The sequence below is a fragment of the Pipistrellus kuhlii genome, unplaced genomic scaffold (assembly GCF_014108245.1).
Source record: "Pipistrellus kuhlii isolate mPipKuh1 unplaced genomic scaffold, mPipKuh1.p scaffold_m20_p_14, whole genome shotgun sequence".
In the NCBI taxonomy this organism is placed as follows: domain Eukaryota; kingdom Metazoa; phylum Chordata; class Mammalia; order Chiroptera; family Vespertilionidae; genus Pipistrellus; species Pipistrellus kuhlii.
Genome location: NW_023425449.1, coordinates 19,755,874 through 19,781,312, shown reverse-complemented (window position 1 = coordinate 19,781,312; position 25,439 = coordinate 19,755,874). Strand labels below are relative to the sequence as shown.

At 37.2% G+C, this 25,439-nt stretch overlaps 1 protein-coding gene and 1 pseudogene across 2 annotated transcripts; both read right to left on the bottom strand.

The window, feature by feature from the left end:
* Nucleotides 1–230: 230 nt before the first annotated feature.
* On the bottom strand, nucleotides 231–15,522 carry MED30 (mediator complex subunit 30). Of its 2 annotated transcripts, none has more exons than XM_045581390.1 (4): nucleotides 15,181–15,522; nucleotides 7,311–7,469; nucleotides 5,267–5,368; nucleotides 231–553 (listed from the first exon to the last, which is right to left on the bottom strand). In XM_045581390.1, the coding sequence occupies exons 1-4, from the start codon at nucleotides 15,355–15,357 to the stop codon at nucleotides 458–460; spliced, it is 534 nt and encodes a 177-aa protein (XP_045437346.1). In that variant the 5' UTR covers nucleotides 15,358–15,522; the 3' UTR covers nucleotides 231–457. The 2 variants fall into 2 exon arrangements, with proteins under 2 accessions (XP_045437346.1, XP_036292723.1); XM_036436830.2 differs by having other exon boundaries at nucleotides 5,267–5,371; nucleotides 15,181–15,520.
* A 1,275-nt stretch (nucleotides 15,523–16,797) lies between these two features.
* Nucleotides 16,798–17,257, bottom strand: LOC118718522 (annotated as a pseudogene).
* Between the last annotated feature and the right edge of the window lie 8,182 nt (nucleotides 17,258–25,439).

The following is a 25,439-nucleotide window of genomic DNA, read 5'->3' as shown; positions in this document are numbered from 1 at the left end:
TTTAGGACTCAAACGGAATTTTAAAAAATTGAGCTGAAATGGTAAATTACATATTTAACTTTAATTAATCTGTACCAGATTGATATTTTCATCTGCAAAAATGTTTAAACTTTTAAATTTCTCCTAAAAGCATAATGAAATGAGCAAAACCACCACTGATCAAATTAAAAAATTTATTTACAAAACTTAATTACTTTGCTTTTAAAACACAATTATTCAATTCACAAAGATTAACCAAACACAAACCCTGTCAAAGTTTATTATTATAATTTTTCACAAAATCAATAGCTTAAACAAAAGACTGCTAATGAATACTTTAATGTAAAACCACAATGTAAAAAAACAGGAACTTTAGTTCTAGTGACTGGAATATAAACAGAGAAATAATCTTCAAAAGGAAAAAATACTTGAGGGGAAAAAATGGTATGTGTGTAGAGCAGGAAATGTAAATATCAGTTTAGTTCCTCATTGCCAACATGGCATTTATATCCCAGATGAGATTTCGTAATTGATCCATAATTTGCTTCAGCTGTTGATTCTTCTGTTTGAGTTTCTGGAGAAACAAAAGAATTTATCACAAGTGAATAAAGACCATGAAGTTAAAAGACTAAATGTCATAAGTCTGGACTCCAGACAATTAATCCAAGTATACCCTTCAAGCAGATCTCAGTCATTTTCTGCCCACAAATATTCACTGAAAAGCATACTGAGTTCTAACTCAGCCAGCCTCCACCTTCCTTTACTGGTCTACTTCCACCTTCAAAGAAAACAAAGTATTTAATTGTTCTAAAACCTAAGTATATAGGTTTGCCAAGAGGCAGTGTAACAGAATGGTCAAGAGCCAGACTCTCTGAGCTTCTACCTGGCTCCTGCACTAAACGTATGACAGGGACCAAATTACTGAATCTCTATGTGCCTCAGTTTCCATATCAGAAAGATGGGAATAATAGCTGAATCCACTTTGGAAGAGCTGATATGAGGATTAAATGATCTGATTCACGTGAAGTATTTGAACTGTCAATGCAGGAAGTAAAGTATAACACAAGTACAAGACCCTGATACGATGGGTCTTTAAAAAATGTGGCATAAGTCACTGTTTGTCCAAACATGAAGCAATCTACAATACTTCTAGTTCTTAAAACTGAGGACCAAATGGCAGTCCCCAATGTAATCCCTACATCGGAGATTTGCTGGCTGCCCTGATGCCCACGGCACATGTCTCTGTACTTGTGTGTCTGGGTTTCTACCAGACTATAGTTTATAAACTTCTTTTTAAGGATCCTTTCCTCAAATCCTATGAGGTAAATGTCTGCTTGGGTAAAACAAGATACAAATAGAGAACTTCTGGTGAGTGTTTACTAGTTATTATAATAAGAAGCATTACTGTTCAGTAATCTTTTGGGAACATTACATTTGGAAGTAATATATTTAAATAATTTTAAAGAAACTATATTAAAATACCTCCACATAAAGTAGTACATGTTCATTATAAAGAGGCCTAAAAACATTAATTTTTATATCATTAAAGAGCAAACCAAGATTACATAAACTGCTCATATTAATTCTATCTACAGTCAAAGAAACAGGGAGAAAGTAATTCTTATTGGAAACAGAAAAGCAATTTACAGAGACTTTAACGTTTAATATTAATTCAATTTAATTCATATTTAAAAAGAGAAATTAACACAACACAGTCAGATACAACTTATGATCATTTAGTACACAGGGCATGGTGTACAGTAGACAGCATCATAAAACTTACACCACCGGTTTTTAGAAAAAGACTGTCAGTATTCTAGTCAGTCTTCTTGTTCAGTTTTCAGATGGCCCACTTTCTAAGTTCTGTTGTCATAAGTATCATCTAACCAAACGGACCCAGTATCTGGGTGAGAGCACAAATGACTGGTTGACCAACACCATGGCTAGGAAGTCTTTTTCACCCCAGAGACCAAGAAACTGACACATGTACCAGCAATGAAGGGCAGTGTGAAGCGAGTTACCCTATACCAGGGGTCGGCAAACTCATTAGTCAACAGAGCCAAATATCAATAGTACAACGATTGAAATTTCTTTTGAGAGCCAAATTTTTTAAACTTAAACTTCTTCTAACCCCACTTCTTCAAAATATACTCGCCCAGGCCGTGTATATTTTGTGGAAGAGCCACACTCAAGGGGCCAAAGAGCTGCATATGGCTTGAAAGCTGCGGTTTGCCGACCACTGCCCTATACAATAAAAGCCTAATATGCAAATTGTCTCCTCGATCTGGAGTTTGACCAGAGGGTGGGGTGGCCGGCCAACCATGGGAAGGAAGGTTCCGGGCAGCGAAGCCAGGCAGCTGCCAGGGGAAGGGAGGCCCAGCCAGCTGAGGAGGCAGGCAGCCGGGAAGGGAGGTCCCAGATGGCAGCCGGCAGCCACTAGGGACCCTGGGCCTCTAGTTTAGAAATATAAATTCTGATATACTTGTTTTTTTTAAAAATTAGTCTTATTAATTCTTAAAAAATAATGTAAGAAAACTAAAAATTGTAGTATATTTTCATGGTAATATTCAACTCTAGGCAATAGTAAAAAATTACACGGCCAACAGTGTGGTGATTGCAGGGGGAGGTGAAAGAGGGTTTTGGAGGTAAATAAAAAAAATATTTAAAAATTTTTTTTAAGTATGATAGATAGGGTGGGTAAAAATAGGTTTATACTTGTTAATATGAAAAATAATAATTAAAAAATAACAAGAATAAACTGTGTTTCACATACAACTATAAACTACTTTTGCTCCACATGCTTTATAAGGCACTGGATAGTTTTTCTCAAAGATGCCACAAAGTTATAAATTATAAAAATTAGCATATATGTAAATTACCTAAAGCCAAAATACATCATGAAAACTATCAACAGCAGAGCTGACAGTTCTGCTTATTAGTGGTTAAACTGTAAATCAATTTTCATGACATGATGCAGAATTTAATATATACAATCTTGCCACTGGTTGATTTTTACAGAGATTGTCAGTTGTTATTACCAAAATCCATCAGCTTTGCCTAATTTGCTACATTAACAGGTGAATGTAAGAGCAGAGTAGATACTTAAAAAAATAGGCTTATGCTAAGTCATGCCATGTAACTCAATATTCATACAAAGGCTGTGACAATTGGTCAAAAATGTTTTCATTTCTAAATGCATGGACTGAGTTATATGTCAGCTCTAAAAAACTACCCGCATTATCTTTCAATTTTATTTTACCATCAACAGAATAGTTTTAAGCAAAATAGAACCCATTCTGATAGTCAAAATATATAGTCTCAACCACTTGTTTGGGTATTAGGGTATGGAATCCAGAATATGAAAAGAAAATGAAAAGTATTTATATGAGCCAAAAATCTGATCACTGAAACTAAGCCATCCTGTCTTCTGATGATTTACATCAAATACTGATGATAACCTTTGTGCTCCAAAGCTTCATGGCATTATGGTAGTTGTAGTCACACAGGTAGTCAGAAACCAGGTATATTATATAGATTAAATAGTGAACACACCCCTTCAGTGTTGTTCTATACAATTTGAAGTTCACAATGATACTGTAGTATTTTGAAAATGAATGAGTGAGGGTCAACTGAGGGATTAATTAAGCTACTTACTTTATGTGGCTTATTTATTTCCCTTGCCTTTGGGGTCAAGTTCACAAAAATCTTTGAGACTAAGATCCATAAATTTGGGGCCTAGGTTTTCTTCTGTTTATTTTATTGTTTCAGGTCTTATATTCAAGTTTTTTAAAGATCCATTTTGAGTTAATTTTTGTATACAGTGTACTAGTTTCATTCTTTTGCGTGTGGCTGCCCAATATTTTTTCCGACACCATTTATTGAAGAGACATTCCTTTCTTCATTATATATTCTTGGCTCCTTTGTCAAAAATCAGTTGTCCAAATAAATGTGGGCTTATTACTGAGCTCTCAGTTCTGTTCCATTGGTGTGTGTGTGTGTGTGTGTGTGTGTGTGTGTGTGTTTCTGCCAAAATCATACAGTTTTGCTTTGCTTTGTAGTATAGTTTGAAGTCACAGAGTGCAATACCTCTGGCTTTGTTCTTTTTTCTTAGCCTTGCTAAGGCAATCTGGGTTCTTTTGTGGTTCCATACAAACTTGAGGACTTTTTGGTTCCATTTCTGTGAGAAATGCCATTGGGATATTTATAGAGTTTGCATTAAATATGTAGATTGCTTTTGGTAATACGGACACTTTAACAGTTCTTCCAATCCATGAAATCAGAATATTTTTCCATTTCTTTGTGTCTTCTTCAATTTCTTCCAACCATGTTTTATAGTTTTCAGTGTATATAGTCCTTACCCTCTTACGTTTATTCCTAAGTATTTTATTCTTTTTGTTGCTATTATAAATGTATACAGAAATGCAAGATTTTTGTATATTGATTTTATGTTCTACAACTTAACTATATTTACTGTTTTTAATAGTTCTTGGCAATAAGATATTTTTTACTATACACTCAAAGTATTGCCATATTTAGATTATATGAAAAATCTTTTAAAAAAGAATCAAGAAAGTTGTTTCTAAGCCATCAAATCAGATAAAAAGAGAAATGAAAGAAATGAAAAGAGAAATGATACATATTTAGAAAAATTGTATCTTTCTGAATTTACATGTGTATTTTTAATATAAAATCTATGGTAGAGAACGAACTATATGTCATATGTGGTACTCTGAAATGATAGTTAACATTACAAAGGCATTTTACTTATATATATATGTCAATGCATTAAAAAAATCCCTTTTTGCAGAGAAGAAAAATAAATAGGACACATCTAATGTGAATTAATACATAGATTATCAATAGATACATAAAACTTTTTGATAAATGCCTCATCTCTGAACTATCAAACACAATTTATACTTCATAATCTAAATTAAGTTCCCAATCCCCTCCTTAATGCCTACCAATTCTGTATTTGAGTTTTTTTTATGCTCATTCATTACTGCCAAATCTGCTAGAAACAACCTTAATTTTTACTTCCCCTTTAAAAAAAGTTTTATTTTATAAAATCTACTCATCTTTTTCCTTTCTCCTTAGTTTTGATACACATTTTTCTTTTAATTTTCCAGTATTTTTTGTTTTACAGGTCTTATTTTTAACTCTGAAATTCACTTTGACATATGGTGTAATATAAAAACTAACAATTATGTTTTCCAGTCACATTAAACTCCCCTGTAATTGTTATCAATAATTCTGAAATATAAAATATACAGAACTAATCACTCACTTTATTTACTTCAGCAATTTCTCGCCTCTCTTCACTAGCAAAACGAGGTGGGCCAGCCCGATCATCATTCTTTGAGCCATCTTCTTCCACATATGGGATTAGCTGCTGGAAGTTATAAACAAGTTAAAAGTAAAAAATGTGACATAAAATTTCCAATTACACTGGTATAGCAATTAGTCAGGTTAAGGTCAATTTTTATACTTTTAATAATATAAAAAGAAATTTTAACTTAGATGATGGTCTAAAATAACAGCGTGATAAGTTTATAATTTCAATGCACTTTGTACATTAGTTTTTGGGTTTCTTTTGAGAAATAGATGTTATAATACTAATTGTTACATATAGTTAAATAATACCCTACTCATTAAACCAACAAGTACTTAATTGCCAGCCACTGGGTGACATGCTGCAAAAATTATGACACATAAGTCGTGATTACCACACCTAAGAAATTCAAGGACCACTGAGATAGAATAGGCTTTCTTTCATTCATACTAGAAAAAACTTCATGGATGTGCATGATATAAATCTCATTTACTTGCTATTTAGAACCTAAGTACCTATGCCAAATTCCTAGATATCATAACTTCTTTTGATTAGGAAAAAGTTGTGTTTTATTTTAATTTTGTAGGAGAAAAAAATGTATAAAGCAATGAAACTTCTAGCAGAATTATAAATATATATGGTTTGTGATGACGTTTATTTGATGAAACTCCTCATAGATGTGATAGACTTCAGGAGTCATGTAGTCTCAACCATGTTATATTATTACCAATCCAGGTAATTAGGTGGTACAACCAGGAGTCATCTGGCTAAACTTCTTCAAATTCCTTCATAGAGGCAGTAAGACTCACCCACACCACTTTCTTCCCTTCCTCTCTCCTAATGCACACTCATCCTTCCTCCTGAATATGGTTAGTCTTCATGCCTGTGCTTTGCGTTCTGTTTTTATTACTAATCCGCTTCCCAACCTTTCCCTACGGTTTCTTCCTTTGTCATCTAAACATGTTCTCATCTCTCCCAGGTGGAAGGAAAATGCCCCAAACCCCTTGACTCAATCATTCTTTCCATCCACTGCATTCCTCTCTTGATTTTTATCTCAGCTTCTTGAAAGATGGATAGCCACTTGTTAGCTCCTTATTTCCTGTTCAGTCTTCAACCTACTGTGATCTGACTTTTTATTGCTACCATTTCACTGCAGTGCTGCTCAAATATATTGACAGTTCTCTAGCAAAATCTACTGAAGTTTTCAGTCCTTATTTTCCTTGACTTCTCTGCAGCCTCTGACAATTTGCCAATCATATTTCTGATCTTTCACCAACACCTTTGACCACTTCTTTTCAGGCTACTTTGCATTTACACTTTCTCTGTTCATCCCTTCCTGCTGATCACTCAAAAAAGAAGCACTGATCACATGAAACTATTCTTTATATGTAATGAGAGAACATCCAACTCTTCCCAGCTACCTCTGGGTGGCAGATATGACTTGTCAACAGGAAAGGCTATGTTTAACAATATCATATACCTAATTAACTAAACTATATTTAGGATCCAAAGTTAAATTTACAGAATACATTTTAAAACAAGTGATTCACTAAGCTAATTTAAATTATTAATGATGAAAACATAACTTTTATCCATAAAGAACTCACATTTAAACTATTTAAAAAACATTTGACAATACTAAGCTCCTACTAAAAAAAACACAAAAAAACCCCACCATGCACTGATTTAATAGGAGACACTGACAATAATAAATTTTGCCACAGATAACAGTCATATTCTAACAACCTAAATTCACTAATAAGCCTATATATTCGTATACAAAAAATTATTAACATGAAAACATGGTATTAATTCTATACATATATATTCTATACATATATTTATATCATATTTTCATCTTCTCCAGTCAAAAATAAAACTGATATAATTCAAACTCTGGAGATATTGCAGAAGTAGGAGAAAGTGAGAAGGGCGACAGTGACAAACACCTGAGACCAGTTTATGTCTTACATTCACCCCCTTTACCACTGGAACTTGCCTCTATTGGAATGGGATCCATCCCTCCGCAGTTTTCATTGCATTTGTCATAGACCAGTCTCAGCTTCCGGAAGAGAATAGAAAGCTGGCGAAGGTGATCCTGGAGCTTTGCTAGCCGATCTTGGTATGTTCCAGTATGGTACGTGACACCATTTGGGAGCTTATCAGGCAAAACAAAACAACAAAAATAAAAAGTAATGAAAATCAAGACTTTCTATAAGTAAAGCTAGCAAGCACACAATTTTAAGTACTGCATAAAAGCAAATAGTTCCTCAGTTAACCAAGTGCAGGTTTAAGAAGTTAAGAGTAATTGTGCTCATTTCTCACCTCCTTGGCATACTGTTAGGTATAACTTTAAGAATGTACAATTTTAATATTATTATCTACTACTGTGTTTCCCCAAAAATAAGACATCCTCCAAAAATAAGGCCTACTTACAGGTTTCCTTCTGAGTGAAATATAAGGCATCCCCCAAAAATTAAGGCGCCCCCCCCCCCCCCAGGCTAAACATGAGAGATTTGGTACACTGATTCTGAAAGAAATGGAGTCACAAGAAATTCAGCAGGAAATTTAGGAATTAGATTGTTATGATGATGTTCCAGAAGATGATGACATGATTGTCATTGAATAATTGAGTAAATTCTTGATACTGTAGGATTCACAGTTTGTCTGGTTTGTGTTGACAACTACCATACTATCATACCATATACAGGTAATAAATTTCCTTTATTTTCATTTAACAATAAATGTGTACCGTATTCTTCTTCATGGAAAAATAAGACATCCCCTGAAAATAAGACCTACCGCATCTTTGGGAGCAAAAATTAATATAAGACATTGTCTTATTTTCGGGGAAACAGGGTATTACGTAAAGGCACCAAGTGGCTGAACTCAACTAGGAAGTGAAAAGTAATATAAAATTAAAGAAAAAAAAAGAAATAAAGGAAGACAGGATTTTTTAACAAAAGAAAAGTAATAATATGCTGCTCCTGTTGCAAAATAATCTCAAGGTACCTTAACTCTGATAATTAAGAAACTCAAGGCACACAATGAAATATAAAGCTGTTACCAAAGTTTTCTTTAAAAATAATATATAGCAGGAGATATAGATGCAAATTGATTTGAACTTGAACATTATTAATAAATTATTATAAGTAACTGCTCTGATCATCAACTGTCCTGATGCTTATGCATTTTTAATTTGGTAATTTTATCAAAGGAAGCCAAATGTATGCATGTAATGAAATGATAAAATCACAGAAAATGGAAATCATTATTTATTTAGAACTTATAATTAAATATATGCCTTTTGTGCCTTCCTGAAACTCTTGAACAAAATCTCCCTTTCTTTGTACATCTTTACATTTTATTCCCATAATCTTATCTGTGAAGTCATCCTAACATAAGCAATAACAACATTTACATCCTGTTATCTAGTACACAAGGTGCTTTCATTATAAGCACTTGCCCTTATATTTATATTGGGGATTAAAGAGATAAAACATAACTACTTACTGTCTAATAGCTATTATAGATCAGTACAGTTTTTCTAAACCTCAGTTCTTTCTTATTTTAAATAGATGAAAAGTGAAAAACAAAAAAGTACATGATACAGTGGAGGAAAAAAAAATAAGATACACTATTGTTACAAGGTAAAACCATAAACATGAAAAAAAAAAACCTGAAAAGGCTTACATAATTGATGAAAGATATAATGAGATAGCCTTGAATAATTTGTTTTCTTTTTCACTTTCAAATTTTCTATAATGTTTATGAGATAAAGAGATGGATCTTCTGAAATTATTTGAATGAGATATTGTTAGGATTTTCAGAAATTCTTAAGCATTAAAACTTGCTGAGGACAGTGTCTCAAAGAAATGTGGTAAAAAATACCAAAGGCTGAATTAGTAAAAATAGTTTAAAGGAGAAAGGCATTAAAAGTTCAACACCCAATACAATGTAGACTTCTCTTAAGCTTTCCAATTTATGAATTTTGACAAACACTAATAATCAAAGAAATGTTTCCAGTTTGGGAGTACTAAGTACCTTTCCCGTAGCATTTACGAAGTTTAGTACTTTGCCCATATTTTCTAGTTAGTGAAGACTGGAACTTATTCATATTTGTATCACTGTATTTAGTAGAGTACTGACAAACAGAAGGTTTTAAGGTATAGTCTAACTGATTTTACTTTAATGAGCTATTTTCTCAACAAATCTATTCTTAAAATTCACTTAGAAGTGTGTGTCATGTAAAAAGAACTCCAAATAGATTTTTTCACAAAAGAAAACAAAATCACTTGGGATGCAAACAGTCACCCTCCTTAAATTCACCTACTTAGTAAAAGAAAGGAATAATTAATTCAGTCAAAAACATTATTGCACATTCTACATGTGTCAGGCACTGTCCAAGAAGCTGGGTTAAAATAGTGAACATGAGAGACATGTTCTGATACTGCAGAGTCTAAGTTATTATAGTGCCTAAGAGCCTTGTTATACACTGTAGTGTACATAGTTAGCTGAAAAGCTCATCAATAATCATCTCCCTCATGAATGCTAATGAAGGCCCATAAATATATGATCATACCCCAGATACCAAAAAGGCCTTCAATTAAATTCAATATTCATTCTTAAAATAAATATAAAACTTGTACTAAACATTCCCCAGTGTGGTAAAATTCATTTATTCTAGTTAAAAAGGCAGCACAGCACCATGATTAATGTGGAAACATTAAAAGCATTCTCAATGAAGTCAGAAACAGAACAGGATGTCTACGAAGACCACTAATATTGCTAGTGAACACTATTCTGGAGGAACTGGCCAATGCAATTAGAGAGGGGAAAAAGAAAAAATGTTAAAACATTATAAAGGATGTGGTATAATCATCACTACAAATGATATGAGGAAGTGCTACTATCAATAAAAGAATTCAGGATGGACGTGGGTACAAAGTTAAAGTATAGAAAACAATAGTTTGCTTTTCATATATAAAAACAAAAGAAAAGAAGAAAAAAGACCCTATTTACAATAGCAACAATAAAGACAAAACATCTAGAAATAAATTTTTTAAATTCCAAGATAAAAAATGAAAACTTAGAATACTTCTAGGGATACAAAGGATATTCCATGTTCTTGGTTATTAAGACTCAACATAATAGTGATGTCTCTAGGTTAAATGAGCCTATTAAAAATGTGAACAGGTTGTTCTCAGAACTAAACAAGCATGTAAAGTACATGTGGAAAAAAGCAAGAATAGCCAGGGCAATTCTGAAAAATAAGTGTAAACACAGTATAGAGCCTCAATAAATAGAAGTTTGGCATTAGGTAAGAGACAGACAGCTAAGTGAATAGAACATCCAGAAACAGTCTTATTTGTATAAAGTAGCATCTGAAATCAATGAGGAAGAAAATAAATTATTCAACCAACCTTAAAAAAAAAAAAAAAGTAAGGCCAGGGCCATGCCTCATACTTTATTCTAGCCTAAATTCCATCTGGATCAAAGTTTTAGATATAAAAATTGAAGCAAATGCTATATGAAGAGAGATGATCAAATTCGTCTCAAAGAGGAAAAACATAGATTTTTACCCATCCAATGATCAAAGATCCAAAAATATAACTCACTCTGTTAGAGCCCAGTTACTGCTCTTGGATATGACAGCATAAACTGGTACAACCCCCATGGAGGTCAATTGTTCAAAATACATCTAATTATAGAAGCATATAGCCATTTCTAAGAATTTATCCTACAGGTACACTTGAGCATTTATGCAGAAGGTTATTCACTGCAGCCTAACAGAGATTAAAAGCACCCTAAATGCCCTTCACCAGAGAACTGGTTAAATAAATTACAGTATTTCCATGTAGTGAATTACTGTTCTCTTTAAAAAGAAAAGGAGTTATTTTCTGTATGAATATGAATAAACCCCAAAATATACCAAATGAATAAAGCAAGGTGCAAAATATGTGTAATATACTGTTATCTGTGCAAAAGGGATGAAAATAAAAGAATATACATATCCGTTTGCTTAAACAAGCATAGACTATCTGGAAGGATATGCAAGAATAGTAATAAAAAACATTAATAGTCATTGCCTGCAAAGAAAGGGGTAGATAGCTAGCAGAGAGGGTTGGAAGGCAGAATGTTCACTGTAATGTCCTTTTTTATTTCTGAATTTTGAATGTATTATATATTCAAAGAAGTTGTTTTAAAGATGTAAAGGATAATAAACAGAACCAAAGCAATACTTTCTTACGGAGGGATTCGCGGGGTCCTTGGGGAAACATCTCTTAAACTGCCTGAAACTTTATTCAAAATGTATATATGTGTATTTTTCTTAGAAGAGAGTCCATAATTTTCATCCCATTTTAAAAAAAGCTAAAGGACACGTAAAAAAGAACCATTTCTCTAAAACACTCTGAAATATCTTAGCAGTCTATATTTATGCCACTGTGTCCTTCTTGATTAGCAATATAAGAGACCATTTTTAAAATGTGAATACCCTAAAAATGTATCAATAAAAAAGTTATATGTAGTCCTATCTATACCTACTCTGTCTAGCTTCCTGGAAATGCAGCGACACCGTATTGTTTCTTTCAAAGCGATCTGTAATATGTTCCAAAGGGGCTTAGCTGAATTCAACCCCAGAACTCACACAGGGCCACAAAGTAATAACTGTCAGCCCCTTACAAATTGATTTTGAATATATGTCCACATGTAATCTAGTTATGCATAATTTTTTGAAAGTGTTTAGTTTTGTTTTTTTCTGTGTTGGTCACAGATGTGTATTATCTCTCTTTTAATGCTAATAATTGTTTGACAGCAAGTTAGAACTATAAAGAGGTTAACAGGAAAAGCTACTAGTCATATGTGATGTTGGATAAATTCTTCTCTCTTTAAGCCTGTTTCCTTAACCGTGAAATAGAGATAAAAGTACTCCTTAGAATTGCTCTTACAACAGTGTACCTGACAAAGTACTTGAAAGATATTAGCTATTAGTTCTCCAGTCCTAATTCAATACTATGCATACAGCATGCTAAAAATAAGTGCATTGTCTATTCATGGTTGGGAATCCATGAACATGGAGGGCTGACTTAAATGTAATATGGTGTATACACTGATATAAAATGGATTTTATCTAAAGAATATTTAGCCCAGAATTTGGTCTATTATGCACTTTTCTATGTATATAAAAATAAGGTATAAAATGTGAACATCAAAAATGAAGTGATATATATATATTTTTAGTTATATGGAGATTTTCGAATGTGTGGGTAGTTGGCACCTATTAACTCCGCATTATTCAAGGGTCAATTGTATTTGCTAAATTCTGAGAGATCATTAAATACATACTTAAATCATTTTAGATATTAATATATTAATTTTAAAGTAATTGCCAAAGATTTCTTATCTTAGGTTGCTTTTGTATTGTTTCACACTGGCTTATTGACATGGTCTTCAAAGACTTCTTAACAACTCTATTACTTTTAAAATGAGGGGAGGAAAAAATCTCAAGAACTTAAAAAAAGGCAACAAGCCACTCTTTAGTACACCTGGAGGAACAAGAATTTTAAGAGTTTGACGACCTGATTTCAAATTTACCTTGTCACTGACAAACTCTGGGCAAGTTACTTTACCTCTCTGAATCACAGAATCCTCATCCATAAAACCAGAATGTTATCCACATCACATAACAGTAAGATGAGCAAGCATTAAAAATGCATTAGCTGCCTTAACCGGTTTGGCTCAGTGGATAGAGTGTCGACCTTCGAACTGAAGAGTCCCGGGTTCGATTCCGGCCAAGGGCATGTACCCTGGTTGCGGGAACATCCCCAGTGGGGAGTGTGCAAGAGGCAGCTAATCAATGTTTCTCTCATTGATGTTTCTAATTTTCTATTCCTCTCCTTTCCTCTCTGTAAAAAATCAATAATATATATTTAAAAATGCATTAGCATATAAGTACAACCAATGGACATAAAGCTCTGGGGAGGGAGGGGATGGGTGGGAGAAAATAAAAAAATAAATAAAATAAATAAAAAATAAAAAAAAATAAAAATGCATTAGCAAGTATGGTGATTACCAGAGAGAAAGGGGGGAATGGGGCTGGTAGAAGAGGTGCAAGGTAAATAAATGATGATGGAAGGAGACTGGACTTGGGGTGGTGAACACATTATACAATGTACAGATGATGGATTATAGAATTGTATACCTGAAGTCTGAATCACTTTATTAATCAGTCACTCCAATAAATTCAACTTAAAAAATAGGTTAGAAAATGGGGTTGGAATCCTTGGCTGTCCAAATGCAAAAAAAAAAAAAAGAAAAAAAGTGCACTTGTAACAACACCTATCTTTATATTAAAAAATTAACTAAATGTGGATCATAGACCTAAATGTGACACCTAAAACTAGAAAAACTCGCAGAAGAAAACAGGAGAAAATCTGTCACCTTCAATTAGACAAAAAAATTTCTTAGATACAACATTTAAGCAAAATCTGTAAACAAATTATTAAGCTGGATTGCATCTAAACTTAAAATGTTTGTTCTTCAAAAGGCAATGTGAATAGAATGAAAAGACAGGTCACAGAGTGCTAGAAGTATTTGCAAAGCAAACGACACACAATTACAAGTGCTGATGAGGATGAGGCATAACTAGAACCCTCAAACACTGCTGATGGATGGGAATTCAAGTTGTGCAGAACTCTGAAAAAGTTTCAAATGTTAAACATTTATTTTATGACCCAGCAATTCCACTGCTACGCATGTGCCTCCTCAAGAGAAATGAAGCACATGTTCACAGAACATCTGGAGATGAACATCCATAGAAGTATTTTTTATGATGACTCCAAAAGGTGGAAACAACCAACAGATTAACATACACACAAATTGTGATATAGTCATACAATGGAACGCTATTCAGCCATGAAAAGGAACGAACTACTGCTATATGATGAGTGAAAGGCGCCAGACAAAAACGACTCCTACAAAAATGACCCCATTTATACAAAATTCTGGAGATGTATGGTAGCAGAAGGCAAATCAGAAGGTAGAAGGCCAGAAGTAAAGCTTCCCAAGGGGCATGGAGGAACCTTTGCGGTAATGGGTGATGGTTTCACAAGGACGCGTATACATACGTCCAAACTTTTTTTTAAAAAAATGCATTTTATTGCATGCCCGTTTCATCAAAAATAGAGCCGTTTAGCAAAAATAATGAGCAGAATCCGAATTCAACTCCTTCCAGTGGTCAGCAAACTCATTGGTCAACAGAGCCAAACACCCACAGTACAACGATTGACATTTCTTTCGAGAGCCAATTTTTTTTAAACTTCTTCTAACGCCACTTCTTCCAAATCGACTAGCCCAGGCCGTAGTATTGTGTGGAAGACCCACACTCAGGGGACCGAAGAGCCGTATGTGGCTCGCGATCCGCACTTCGCCGACCGCGGCCTTAGACCCTCAGACAATATTCTGCTGGAAGATGATGAGATGAGGGCTAAAGTAATCAAAACAGGGTCGCGGGATAAGGTCCAACTTGAACCTTGAGAGGTCCAAGTCTGCCTAGCAACCAGAGAACCCGTTCTAACCCAGAACCTGAAGCTTTGGTCGATCCTCCAGAAATCCGTTCTGGAAGACACCGCCTTCGCTTGGCAGACTCTTGGGGACAGACAGTCTCATGTTCTGTCTTCTGAGTGTACATGGGGCGACCCAATACTTGGAGTTTGCCCAGGGCAGCCCCGCAGCCGCTCAGGGGTCCCCCGGAAGGTCCAGGCCAGCGCCCCTCGACCTCGCAGAAGCATCGGCCCCCTCACCCCCGCCCCCCGCGCCGGGGGCGCCGTCGCCCCGCTTCCCCCCTTCTCTCCTTCCCCCCTCCCCACCTGCATGTTCCGCAGCAGCTGGAAGATCTCCATGGTGCGGTACACGATGTCCTGCACCGTCTCCTGCCCGATCCGGCACAGGGAGGCCGTGTTCACCTCCCGCGTGGCCTGCGGGGCCTGGGGCCCGGCGAAGGGCCCGGGCGCCATCCCCGACGCAGCCAGCGGAGGAGTGGCCATGGCGCGGCGGCGGCCTCAGGCCCGCGGGGCCGCGGAAGAAGCGTCCGGGGGAGGGGGGGGTCCCCGTGGGCGTCGGGGTGTCGGCGGCCTCCGCGTGGGTAGCAGCTCCTGAGACTCCGGCGGCTGGGTTTCAAAACAGCGGCCGTGACTTCCGTCAACGGTGACGTAACGCGTCATCAAACGTCATGGGCACCGCCCACTCGGCGCAAAGCCGGCCAGGATTGGACCGGATGCCTGGGCGGGCTCGGACGGACGGGGTTAAGTAGCCAATCGCAAGTTGCAGTCCAGCCAGAGTAGGCGGTGCTAGTGGTGGGAGGCTAGTAGGTTTTCCCAGAGCTCTTTTCCCAGGTGTTCAGCCCTTTGGATTCCTGTTAGAACTCCTCGGTGTTCGTTTCCTTGCTGAGCATTTTCTCTTATGGAGCCTGTGAGGTTTGCAGTGTTATTGTCTTCTTACAAGTAGGGGGGAAGGTCCAGAAGGACTGGTTTGACTAGTTCAGTTGCAGACGGCTTGCAACTGGTAACCTGCGATTTGAATTTGGAAAACGAAATTCCAAATCTTTCATGCTTCCCTGGGACCTGATACAGACGCCCGAATTACTATTGGTCCCAACTCAAATGTCTGTTTATTCGCGAAGCTTTGCATCTCACCCTAAGTGTGAAATTAACCCTCTCCTTCCTCAATTTGACTGTTATCACTATGATGTGCTATAGATTGTTCAGTTTGTTACTTTCTGACTTCCTCTCATCTTTTACAATATATATATATTTATTGATCTTTTTATAGAGAGTTAGAAACATCGATCAGCTGCCTCTTCCACACCCCCTACTGGGGATGTGCCAGGAACCAAGGTACATGCCCTTGACCAGAATCGAACCCTGGACCTTTCAGTCCATAGGCCAACGCTCTATCCACTGAGCCAAACCGGCTTCAGCTCCTCTCATCTTTTTATACACACACTAGCATGGAAACTCCATAAAACAGATACTATGCCTATTCTATTCCCTTACTGTATTCTTCAAACTTAGTCATTGGCACATATCAATAGAAGGTGGTTGGTTACTAAATACATGCTGAGTGACATAAACTTAAGACAAGCTAAAGTCATTCGTCCACCTACCTCTTACTGCCCATTTTCAAAAAGAACAAAAAATTTCAAGAATGTGGAAAAGGGTGATAAACACAAAATCATTACATTTTAAAAAGTTTTTGAACCCTCCATTAATAAGCCTTTATAGGAAATGGTTACTAAAAATGACATAGGAACCATTATAGAAATTTTGAAGAGTGCTTTTACAGCTCCTTAGTGAGCAGTTACCATGTGGCAAATACTTCCTGGGCACCTACTATGTGCTCCCTGCTAGAAATGGAGGTAAAACAATAAACAAGGCAACAGTTCTGCTCTCATGAGTCAGGCAGAACTAATTATTGTGGGGAGTATCTTTTTTTTTCATGTCACCAATTTTTAATGGGTTATTCCTTTACAAATACACCAGAGAATCATGCAATGCTGCCAGCATTGGATGCAATCCTGAGCCACAAATGTACACAGTCCTGTGACTGCAGAACCTTTCATTTCCCCTTTATTATTTACTATGACCCCCGCATTATCCTCAAAATAAACACGCCATCTTTTCTCCGGTATGACTTCCGTTGTCTAATTACCACAGCTGGATGTACCTTCTTTCTGACTCTGGTTTGCCTTTTTTACTGTGGCCATCACCATGTCACCCACACTTGCAGCAGGAAGTCTGTTCAGTGCCCCTTGATCCTCTTCACAGAAATAATGTACAGATTTTTGGCTCGTATGTTGTCAGCACAGTTAATCATGGCTCCTACCGGAAGACCCAGAGAAATCTGGAATTTCTCCTCAGAGGACCCACCACATCCTCTCTTCGACATGTTAGACCCTGGGCTCATTTATTAAGAATATCAGTAAGGCCCAGCTGCTGTTTCTCAGTGGTTGATTGTGGATCCATGACCCATAAGTTCACTGTTTGATTCCTGTTCACATGCCAGGATTTCAGGTTTGATTTCCAGTAGAGGGCCTTCATGAGGCAGTCAATCAATGATTCTCTATCTTCATTGATGTTTCTATTTCTCTCTTACTTTCGCTTCCTCTCTAATATCAATAAAAACAAATTTTTAAAAATGTCTTTAAGAAGTTTTAAGAAGCCAAATGCAATTTAGCTGTGATAAGGCAGTAGTTTCCGGAGGAATAATACACTCTTGCAGAAGATATTAGCTCCATTGAGTTTATAGGATAATAATAATTTTTTATTTTTATTTATTTATTTATTTATTAATATATTTTATTGATTTTTTTTGCCCCCTCCCTCCCTCCCATTCATACCCTCCCTCCCCAGAGTTTTATGTCCATTGGTTGTACTTATATGCATGTATACAAGTCCTTCAGTTGATCTATTATCTCCCCCAGATCTCCCTCCCCTCCCCACTGTAAATTGACAGTCTGCTTGTTGCTTTACTGTCTCTATATCTATCTTTTGGTTCATCAGTTTATAATGTTCTTTATTATCCATAAATGAGTGAGGTCATGTGGTGTTTCTCTTTCATTGATTGGCTTATTTCACTCAGCATGAGAAAACTTGGAGGTGATGAATATTTTTACTTTCTTGATTGTGGTGATGGTAAAATGGGTGTATATAAATGTCCAAACTCACAAATTGTATGTATTCTTAAATGCAGTTTTGTTAGATACTATCGATAATTACACTGCAATAAACTTAGGGGGGGTGGGAGAGAAAAGAAAGAAAACAAAGCAAACAAAGGCCCTGCAGTTTCTTCTTCCAGCTAGCTGGGATGCAGAGATAGCATGGCTGCGGCTCAAATAAGCTCTTAATTTGGGGGTTTCCTGTCACCTGCAGCTGAAGTAAATACTAACTGCTGAAGTGGCAAACTGGGAATTTGCCCTCAGCTACACGTGGTTCTTTCTGATACCAGAGTAGGTTCTCCTAACACAAGGACTCACCACCTCTGCTTTCAGGGACCCAAAAGACAAACTGGAATCCCTCTCCAGCTTGTCCCCACCCCTGTCTCCCCCAGCACCACCCCAGGCTCTTCTATAACTGTAGATTGGAGCTGCTCTGTTTATGTGCTCATGGAAAATACTAGCCTCTGCGTTTTCTAGCACTGGGGGATGTGACCAGTTCTGGGTTGGTTTTGTGGAGTCAGGACTGTGTGGTGGTTGAATCAAAGGCTACAGCATAGTTGTTAGTCTGAACCGAGAAATCAGTATTTGAGAATACGGTGAGTGGAGAGCAGTGGGTTTTCTGAGTGGGAAAGGAGGACATGAGGTTACAGAAAGGTATAATGGGAGGAGGGTTCTCCTCAAGCAAGCACAGTGTGCCCCGGCGTGATTTGTCTCTAAATAGTTTGGGAGTCCCAAACTGCTTTGTAACATAGGCATTTCACTATAAGATTCTTATACTTTTCATTATATTGTTCATGTCATGGAAAAGGTTCAAAGCAGACTAGGCACATTAGGAAATATCACTGCATAGGATCTAGCAAAGGGGGAAGGTATGCATAAGACCTCACTTCTATGACCTTGGCCTTCCGGTAGTTGTGTTGAGATGCCCCAATTTATGCATAATTTATTCAAGACTAATAGCCTATATTTTTCAATTCAGCCACTCATGTCAGGCATAGTCCCTCTAGACACAGAATTATTGAATTTAAACAAACACTTATTGGGCACCTATAATTGGTCAAACTAACAAGCATTTAGGTTGATTTAGACTATTGCTCACCTAATTAGTATTCCAATTTAACAAACTGTGTTAATTGGTCCCTCAAGAGTCATTAGTAAAGGTTTCATTTGCTTCACAAATGCTCATACTTAGAATTCCATACTTAAGAAATGCACGAATTAATCACAACTTCACACTCAAGGACAGTTCTTCCCCTACATTGAGAGAATTTTTTTTTTCCCCAGTCAACTATGTTTTGACTGTTTCAGCATCTAGTGTTTCCTTTTCATATGTCACCATTATTGGCAAACAAAAGTCCAGTATTCCCCAGGATCAGGAGATATTTGTAAATAACATTAATGAGGGCATGAGACTTTAATTAGACAAACATGGTTTGAGATGAAAAGAGTCAAGCTGTGTATGAACGTTTCTATTGTTTGTGGTTGATTGTTTTATATCATACATCCCAGTTGATGGATTTTCTTTTGTCATGTTAGAAGTAAATATTTCACTCCTCCTTTTGAAGATGTATAGTTATCAAACAAACTAGTACAAACTTATTACAAGGCCTTTGCATTTACTGATACTTCTAGGTAAGTCATGAAGCATAATAAAGCAAATAATTTACCTGACAGAATTTCTAGCACACTATTCTGCTCTGCTACAACTTCTCTTGTGTGTTTTATCTTCAAACTTTTTAATAGATTACTGCATGGAAATACCATCTGTATTATTGTTCATAGCCTAAAGAGTCATCTTCGGATTTTGTACTGCATTAGGACAATCAAATACCTGTTCAGAAATACCAATATTGCCTACACCCCTCCTACCTTAAACAACAGGAAATCAATTTTTAGAGATCAGGTGACCCTTGTTCTTTTCCTGCTGCTTCACGAATGTATACAATCAAGGCACGTGAAAGGACATACAGGAGACAAAAGTTGGGCGGTTGGGGATGCAGTTGGGAAAGAGACCAAAAGTGTCCAAGTTTCCCTAAGCATCAAAGAATAACATGTTGGGTCTTAAGTGGGTTGTTAATAAATGGACTATATCTATTTTTCTGCTTGTTTATAATACCTACAATTATTGAACCTCTGTGTGTTAGACATGGTAGTCGGTGTTTTATATATGTTATCTTTAATCTATGTCCACAAGGGCTAAAGATTTTTTCAACTCTCTTTCCCTATGTTGGGGAATGGGTCTCAATAAGGCTAAACGCATGTGAAATGTCACAAAGTTTATAAGGGGTGGAGCTGGGACACTGATCCTTTTCTTTCTGTCTCAAAGCCCCATCTCTCCCTGCTTTATCACCCTACCATTCAGGCTCCAATTCTGCACGATGTTTCTCTTTCCTTCCATATTATTTTGACATGGGTATCATCTACTTTTTTTTTTTTTTTCCAACTTAGGGTCCCTCTTAAAGGGTTACATTTATGCAATATATTTCCAGATCTGCACAGAAATTGAGATCTGAAGCAGTATTTTATTTGCATTAAAAAGGGAAGCCCACTCTCATTTTCCCTAGGTAGTTCTTTTTATCACAAAGTACACTCCAGGTATTTGCTCACAAAAGCCTTCAAAAATGCTCGTTGAAATGAATTGAGTCCCTGGGAAAATGTTTAGTGAGATCAAGTGAATCATTGAAACAACCATGGCAGTTCAAAATCATATAGAATTTAAGAGATCTATTAGCACCTTCAATTGTGCTTTAGCACATAAAAATAAATGGTAACAACTTGAAACTCATTAATAGCTTGTTCTCTGTCATGTATGATCAATGGTTTGCTCTTACTTAACAAGATTTTTTTTCTTGCTGTTTCACAAAAGAAGAGACTAAGACTAATAGATAAACATACCAAAAATCAAGGAAGGTTTATATATCCTTAAGAAGACCATCTTTCCAGTGAAAAACATGGGGGTTTTATCCATGAGTTATTTTCTTTCCAGTAAGTTCTGTTTGTGTTTGTGAACCTGGTTATTCTGGAAAGGCTAGGACCTTTTTTCTTTCTATTAACTCATACGATGTTCATTTATTGAATACCTAATATGTGCCAGATACTGTTCTGGGCCATGGGGATAAATTATTGAAAAAGCAAACACTGCTGCCTGTACAAGTATGAGCTTATTATGGGTAAGACAAACAATAGACATATCCTATATAATAAAAGGGTAATATGTAAATTGACCCTAATGGAAGAACAACCAGGAACAACTGGATGCTACGACGGGCACTGACCACCAGGGGGTAGATGCTTAATGCAGGAACTACCCCCTGATGGTCAATGTGCTTCCACCCCACTCAGCAAAAAGCCAGCTCATGGCTGGCCAGTGCAGTGGCAGTGGCGGTAGCCTCTCCTGCTTTCATGGCAGTGCTAAGGATGCCCAACTAATGGCTTAGGCCCACTCCTTGTGGGCTCCTGGGCTGCCAGAGGGTTGTCTGACTGCCAGCTTAGGCATGATCCCCTAGGGAACGGGCCTAATCTGGTAGGTAGATATCTCCTGAGGGCCCCCAGGCTGCCAGAGGGCACAGCTGGCTGAGCGCTGCTCAACCCCTTGCCGAATGCATGAATTTTGCGCAATGGGCCTCTAGTGGATTAATAAAGTAATAAACCAAATGGTAATAACAGTGCCAGTGGTAGCATACCTATGGAGAAAAAGAAATCAGAGAGAGGAGATTGTGTTGTTTAAATATGGAAGTCAGAGAAGATATCCCATGATAGATATCTTTGAGCCAAGATCTAAGGGAGATGAGGGGTCAGGCTCTGGGGCATCTCAGTAAAGAGCACTCCATGTGTTTGAAACTTCTGAACAGCTTGTTATCTCGGTTACATAGCCAATGGTTGTGGGCCCTGAGTAGGAAGGAGCTGCCTGACACATTCAAGGCGCAGCAAGCAGGCCAGTGGGGCTGTCACATAGCCAGCAAGGGGGCAGGAGGGGAAAGGTGAGTGAGGTAGTGATCTCATTACGTAAAGTCTTTATTCTAAATATGACATGGGTGGAGTGTTACTTGAGCAGAGGAGAGAAATGGTCCTTTCTTTTAGTAAGATTTCTCTGAATAGAATGGACTGTAGGAGACAAAGATCAGAGGAAGAAAACCAGTGGAGACAAATGAAATAATTGAGGCAGGGTCCTGAAGATTGGAGCAGCCCAGGGCCAGGGAAGAGGTAAGAAGTGCCACTCTAGGGATATATTTTGAAGGGAAAGCCCCAAGGATTTGCCGAGTGGAGTGAGAGAAAAAGATCAGTCAGGGATGAATCAGAATTGTGGCCTGTGCACCAGGAAAAGTGGGGTTGTCACTAATTGTGATAGAGAAGACCATTAGAGGAGTACATCATGAAAGAATAAGTATATATTTTTACATGTGATCTGTGTAGTGCCCATCAGACACCCCAGGGGTAGATAGTTGGATACAAGAATCTAGAATTGAGGGGAGGAGTTGGGTTAGAGCATCAATCTTCAACCTTTTCCATCTTATGACACACATAAACTTCTGAAATTCTGCAGCACACCAAAAATATATATATATTTTTTTACTGATCTGACAAAAACATAGGTATAATTTTGATTTATTCACCCAGGACAGCTATTGTTGTATTGGCTGTTGTCATTCTTTTATTTGACAATCTAAGGGAAAAGAGGTCAGTGCCTCTGACTAAACAGTCAGGTATTGCATGTTTTAAAAATTCTTGCAGCACACTGGTTGAAAATCGCTGAGCTAGAGGTAGAATTGTGAGTATCAGAAGACAGGATATTTAACACCATGAGTATGGTTAAGATGGCCTGATCGCTGAAGCACTATAAAATTAAGAGATCCTGTTAAGAAGTGCAAATTAGCAGTCACAAAATAATCACTGGGATAAAGTTCAGCACAGAAAATATTCGATAATATTGTAATAACCATGTATGGTGCCACTGGGTCCTGGGACTATCAGGAGGAATGCTTTGTAAAATAGATGATTGTCTAACCACAATGCATTATGCCTGAAACCAAAATAAGATAATGTTGAAAGTGAAATATAATTGAAACATAAAGTCAGTTGTGATTTAAATTTTTTTTTTTTTAAAGAAAAGGAGGAAAGAAATAGAAAAAAAAAAAAAGAAATAAAGGTTCTAGCGGGGTGGCCCAGGTGGCTGAAGTGTTTGTGGGTTCGATTTCTTATTAGGGCACATGCCCACTGTGTTTCCCTGAAAATAAGACCTAGCGCATGGAAAGATAAGACATCCCCTGAAAATAAGACCTAGCGCAACTTTGGGAGAAAAAATTAATATAAGACACTGTGTTATTTTCAGGGAAACAGGGTAGATTGCTGGTTTGATCCCCAGATAGGGCACAAATGGAAGGCAACAAGATGATGTTCTCTCCATATCAATGCTTCTCTCTCTTTCTCAAATAGGTAAGCATATCCTTGGTGAGCATTAAAAAAGAACAAAAAGGAGAGATCCAGGAGATGAGGAACAATTAGAACATATACTGAGAAGGTAGGGCCAGTGAGGTAGGAATCAAACAAGGAGAGGGGAATGTGCTAGAACCTGAATTAAGAAAGCATGTCAAGAAAATTAGCAATCAACATTCCAAATGCTGCTAAGAGATTAAAAGGTGAGGGGAAAAAATGTGGAGGTCACTGGAGATCATGATCACATTAAAATGTTTTATTAGCATGGAGAAGCCAAAAGACTGGTTGCAAAATACTTAGAGATAATTGGAAGAGAGGAATTGCAGACCCTGAATATATTGAGAATGCCTTTCAGGAATTTTCCTCTCAAAGAGGGACAGAGAAATAGAGGGTAGCTCTAGGCAGATGTAGGACCAAGAGAATTTTCCTTTCACGTAGTAAGATGGAAAAATCACAACATGTTTGCATGTTCCTGGAAAGGATCCAATGAAGAAGGAGGAATGACACTGCAGGAGCAACTGGGGGAGATACCCTGACAGATGGTGAGGGGATGGAGCTGGGTGCCCAGGTGGAGGTGTTGACATTAGATAAGAGGTTAGACACTTCATCTGGAGCAAGAAGAGAGAAGACTGAGTATCTTGGCAGAGATATGGGTGCACATGGAATTTTCATTCAGATTACCAAATGTTTTAATTGGTAGAAAGAAGATTAAATATTTGAAACTATGTTGGCACCTATAATAATAAAAGTGTAATATGCTAATTAGACCAGACATCTCTTCTCTGGACAAAGCTGCAGCAGGTGGGAGCTGCAGCAGAGGCTGCAAGGCCCCTGGTCTCAGCAATGGGGGATGTGGGTTGGAGCCAAGGCTCTTGCACAAATTTTGTGCATTGGGCCTCTACTCCTATATAATAAAAGCCTAATATACTAAGTGTCTGGATGTCTGGTCTGATGTTCAGACAATCAAAGCACAATATGCTAATGATATGCTAAGGATGCTCAACTGCTTGCTATGATGTGCACTGACCACCAGGGGGCAGACGCTTTGACTGGTAAGTTAGCTTGCTGCTGGGGTTGGGCAGCTCAGGACCGAAGGAGATGGGCTGGACATGCATCCCTCCCACAGTCCCTCCCTGGCTAGCCAACCTCGCATATCCCTGCCCAGGCCCAATCGTGTACCAGTGTGGTCCCTTGACTGGTCTATGCCCTCTGCAATCCAGGACCCCGCAGGGGATGTCAGAGAGCAGGTTTCAGCCTGATCCTGCAGGCCAGGCCAAGGGACCCCACTGGGTGCATGAATTTGTCCACCAGGCCTCTAGTATACTATAAAGGCATAACTATAAAGGCATTGATTTTACTGCAGAAAATCAAAGCTGGAAAATGTCAGCTTGTTCAGTGTCTTTTTTTTTTTCCAGATGAGGAAACCAAGGCCAATAAGTTAACAGATAGTTGTTGGCAGAATCTACTCCATCTCATAATTCCATGTTTAGCTTACTGCATTGTGCCACTTGGTTATTTAAAAAATTACCATCTCTATTAAGATACATAATATTTTACATGACATATCTCTCTGTGAAAAACATTTGTATCAATAAATAATATGTATCAGGTAAGCATATGGTAATAGGAAATAATAAATCACAGTCTTTCATTTAACCATCACAACAACCAAGAGTTATACATTATTGTTATCAATTTTGGAGATAAGAAAATTGGCATCTCAAAATAGTTAACTTCTTTTAAGTTCCACAGTCATAGGGTGACAAAGCCAGATCTGAAATCCAAGCTTTTTCCCCCCTCAAATCTGATATATTCTCAATAGTCAGGGTGTCCCTCCAAAAAATGTATACACATTGTAACAGCTGATAGCTCAATTTTGAAAATGAAATGTATTTTTAATAAACACTGCCTTTTTAATTATTAATTAATATGTACTAGTATGTATACATTTTGAGGGACATCCTATATTTTGTTACTTCT

Excerpts from the sequence above, each read along its gene's own strand:
- MED30 (XM_036436830.2), bottom strand. The coding sequence starts at position 15,357 with ATGGCCACTCCTCCGCTGGCTGCGTCGGGGATGGCGCCCGGGCCCTTC. Across the intron at positions 7,470-15,180 it reads AGCTGCTGCGGAACATGCAG|CTCCCAAATGGTGTCACGTA; the intron begins GTGGGGAGGGGG and ends TTGCCTGATAAG. Across the intron at positions 5,372-7,310 it reads TGGATCCCATTCCAATAGAG|CAGCTAATCCCATATGTGGA; the intron begins GCAAGTTCCAGT and ends TATAACTTCCAG.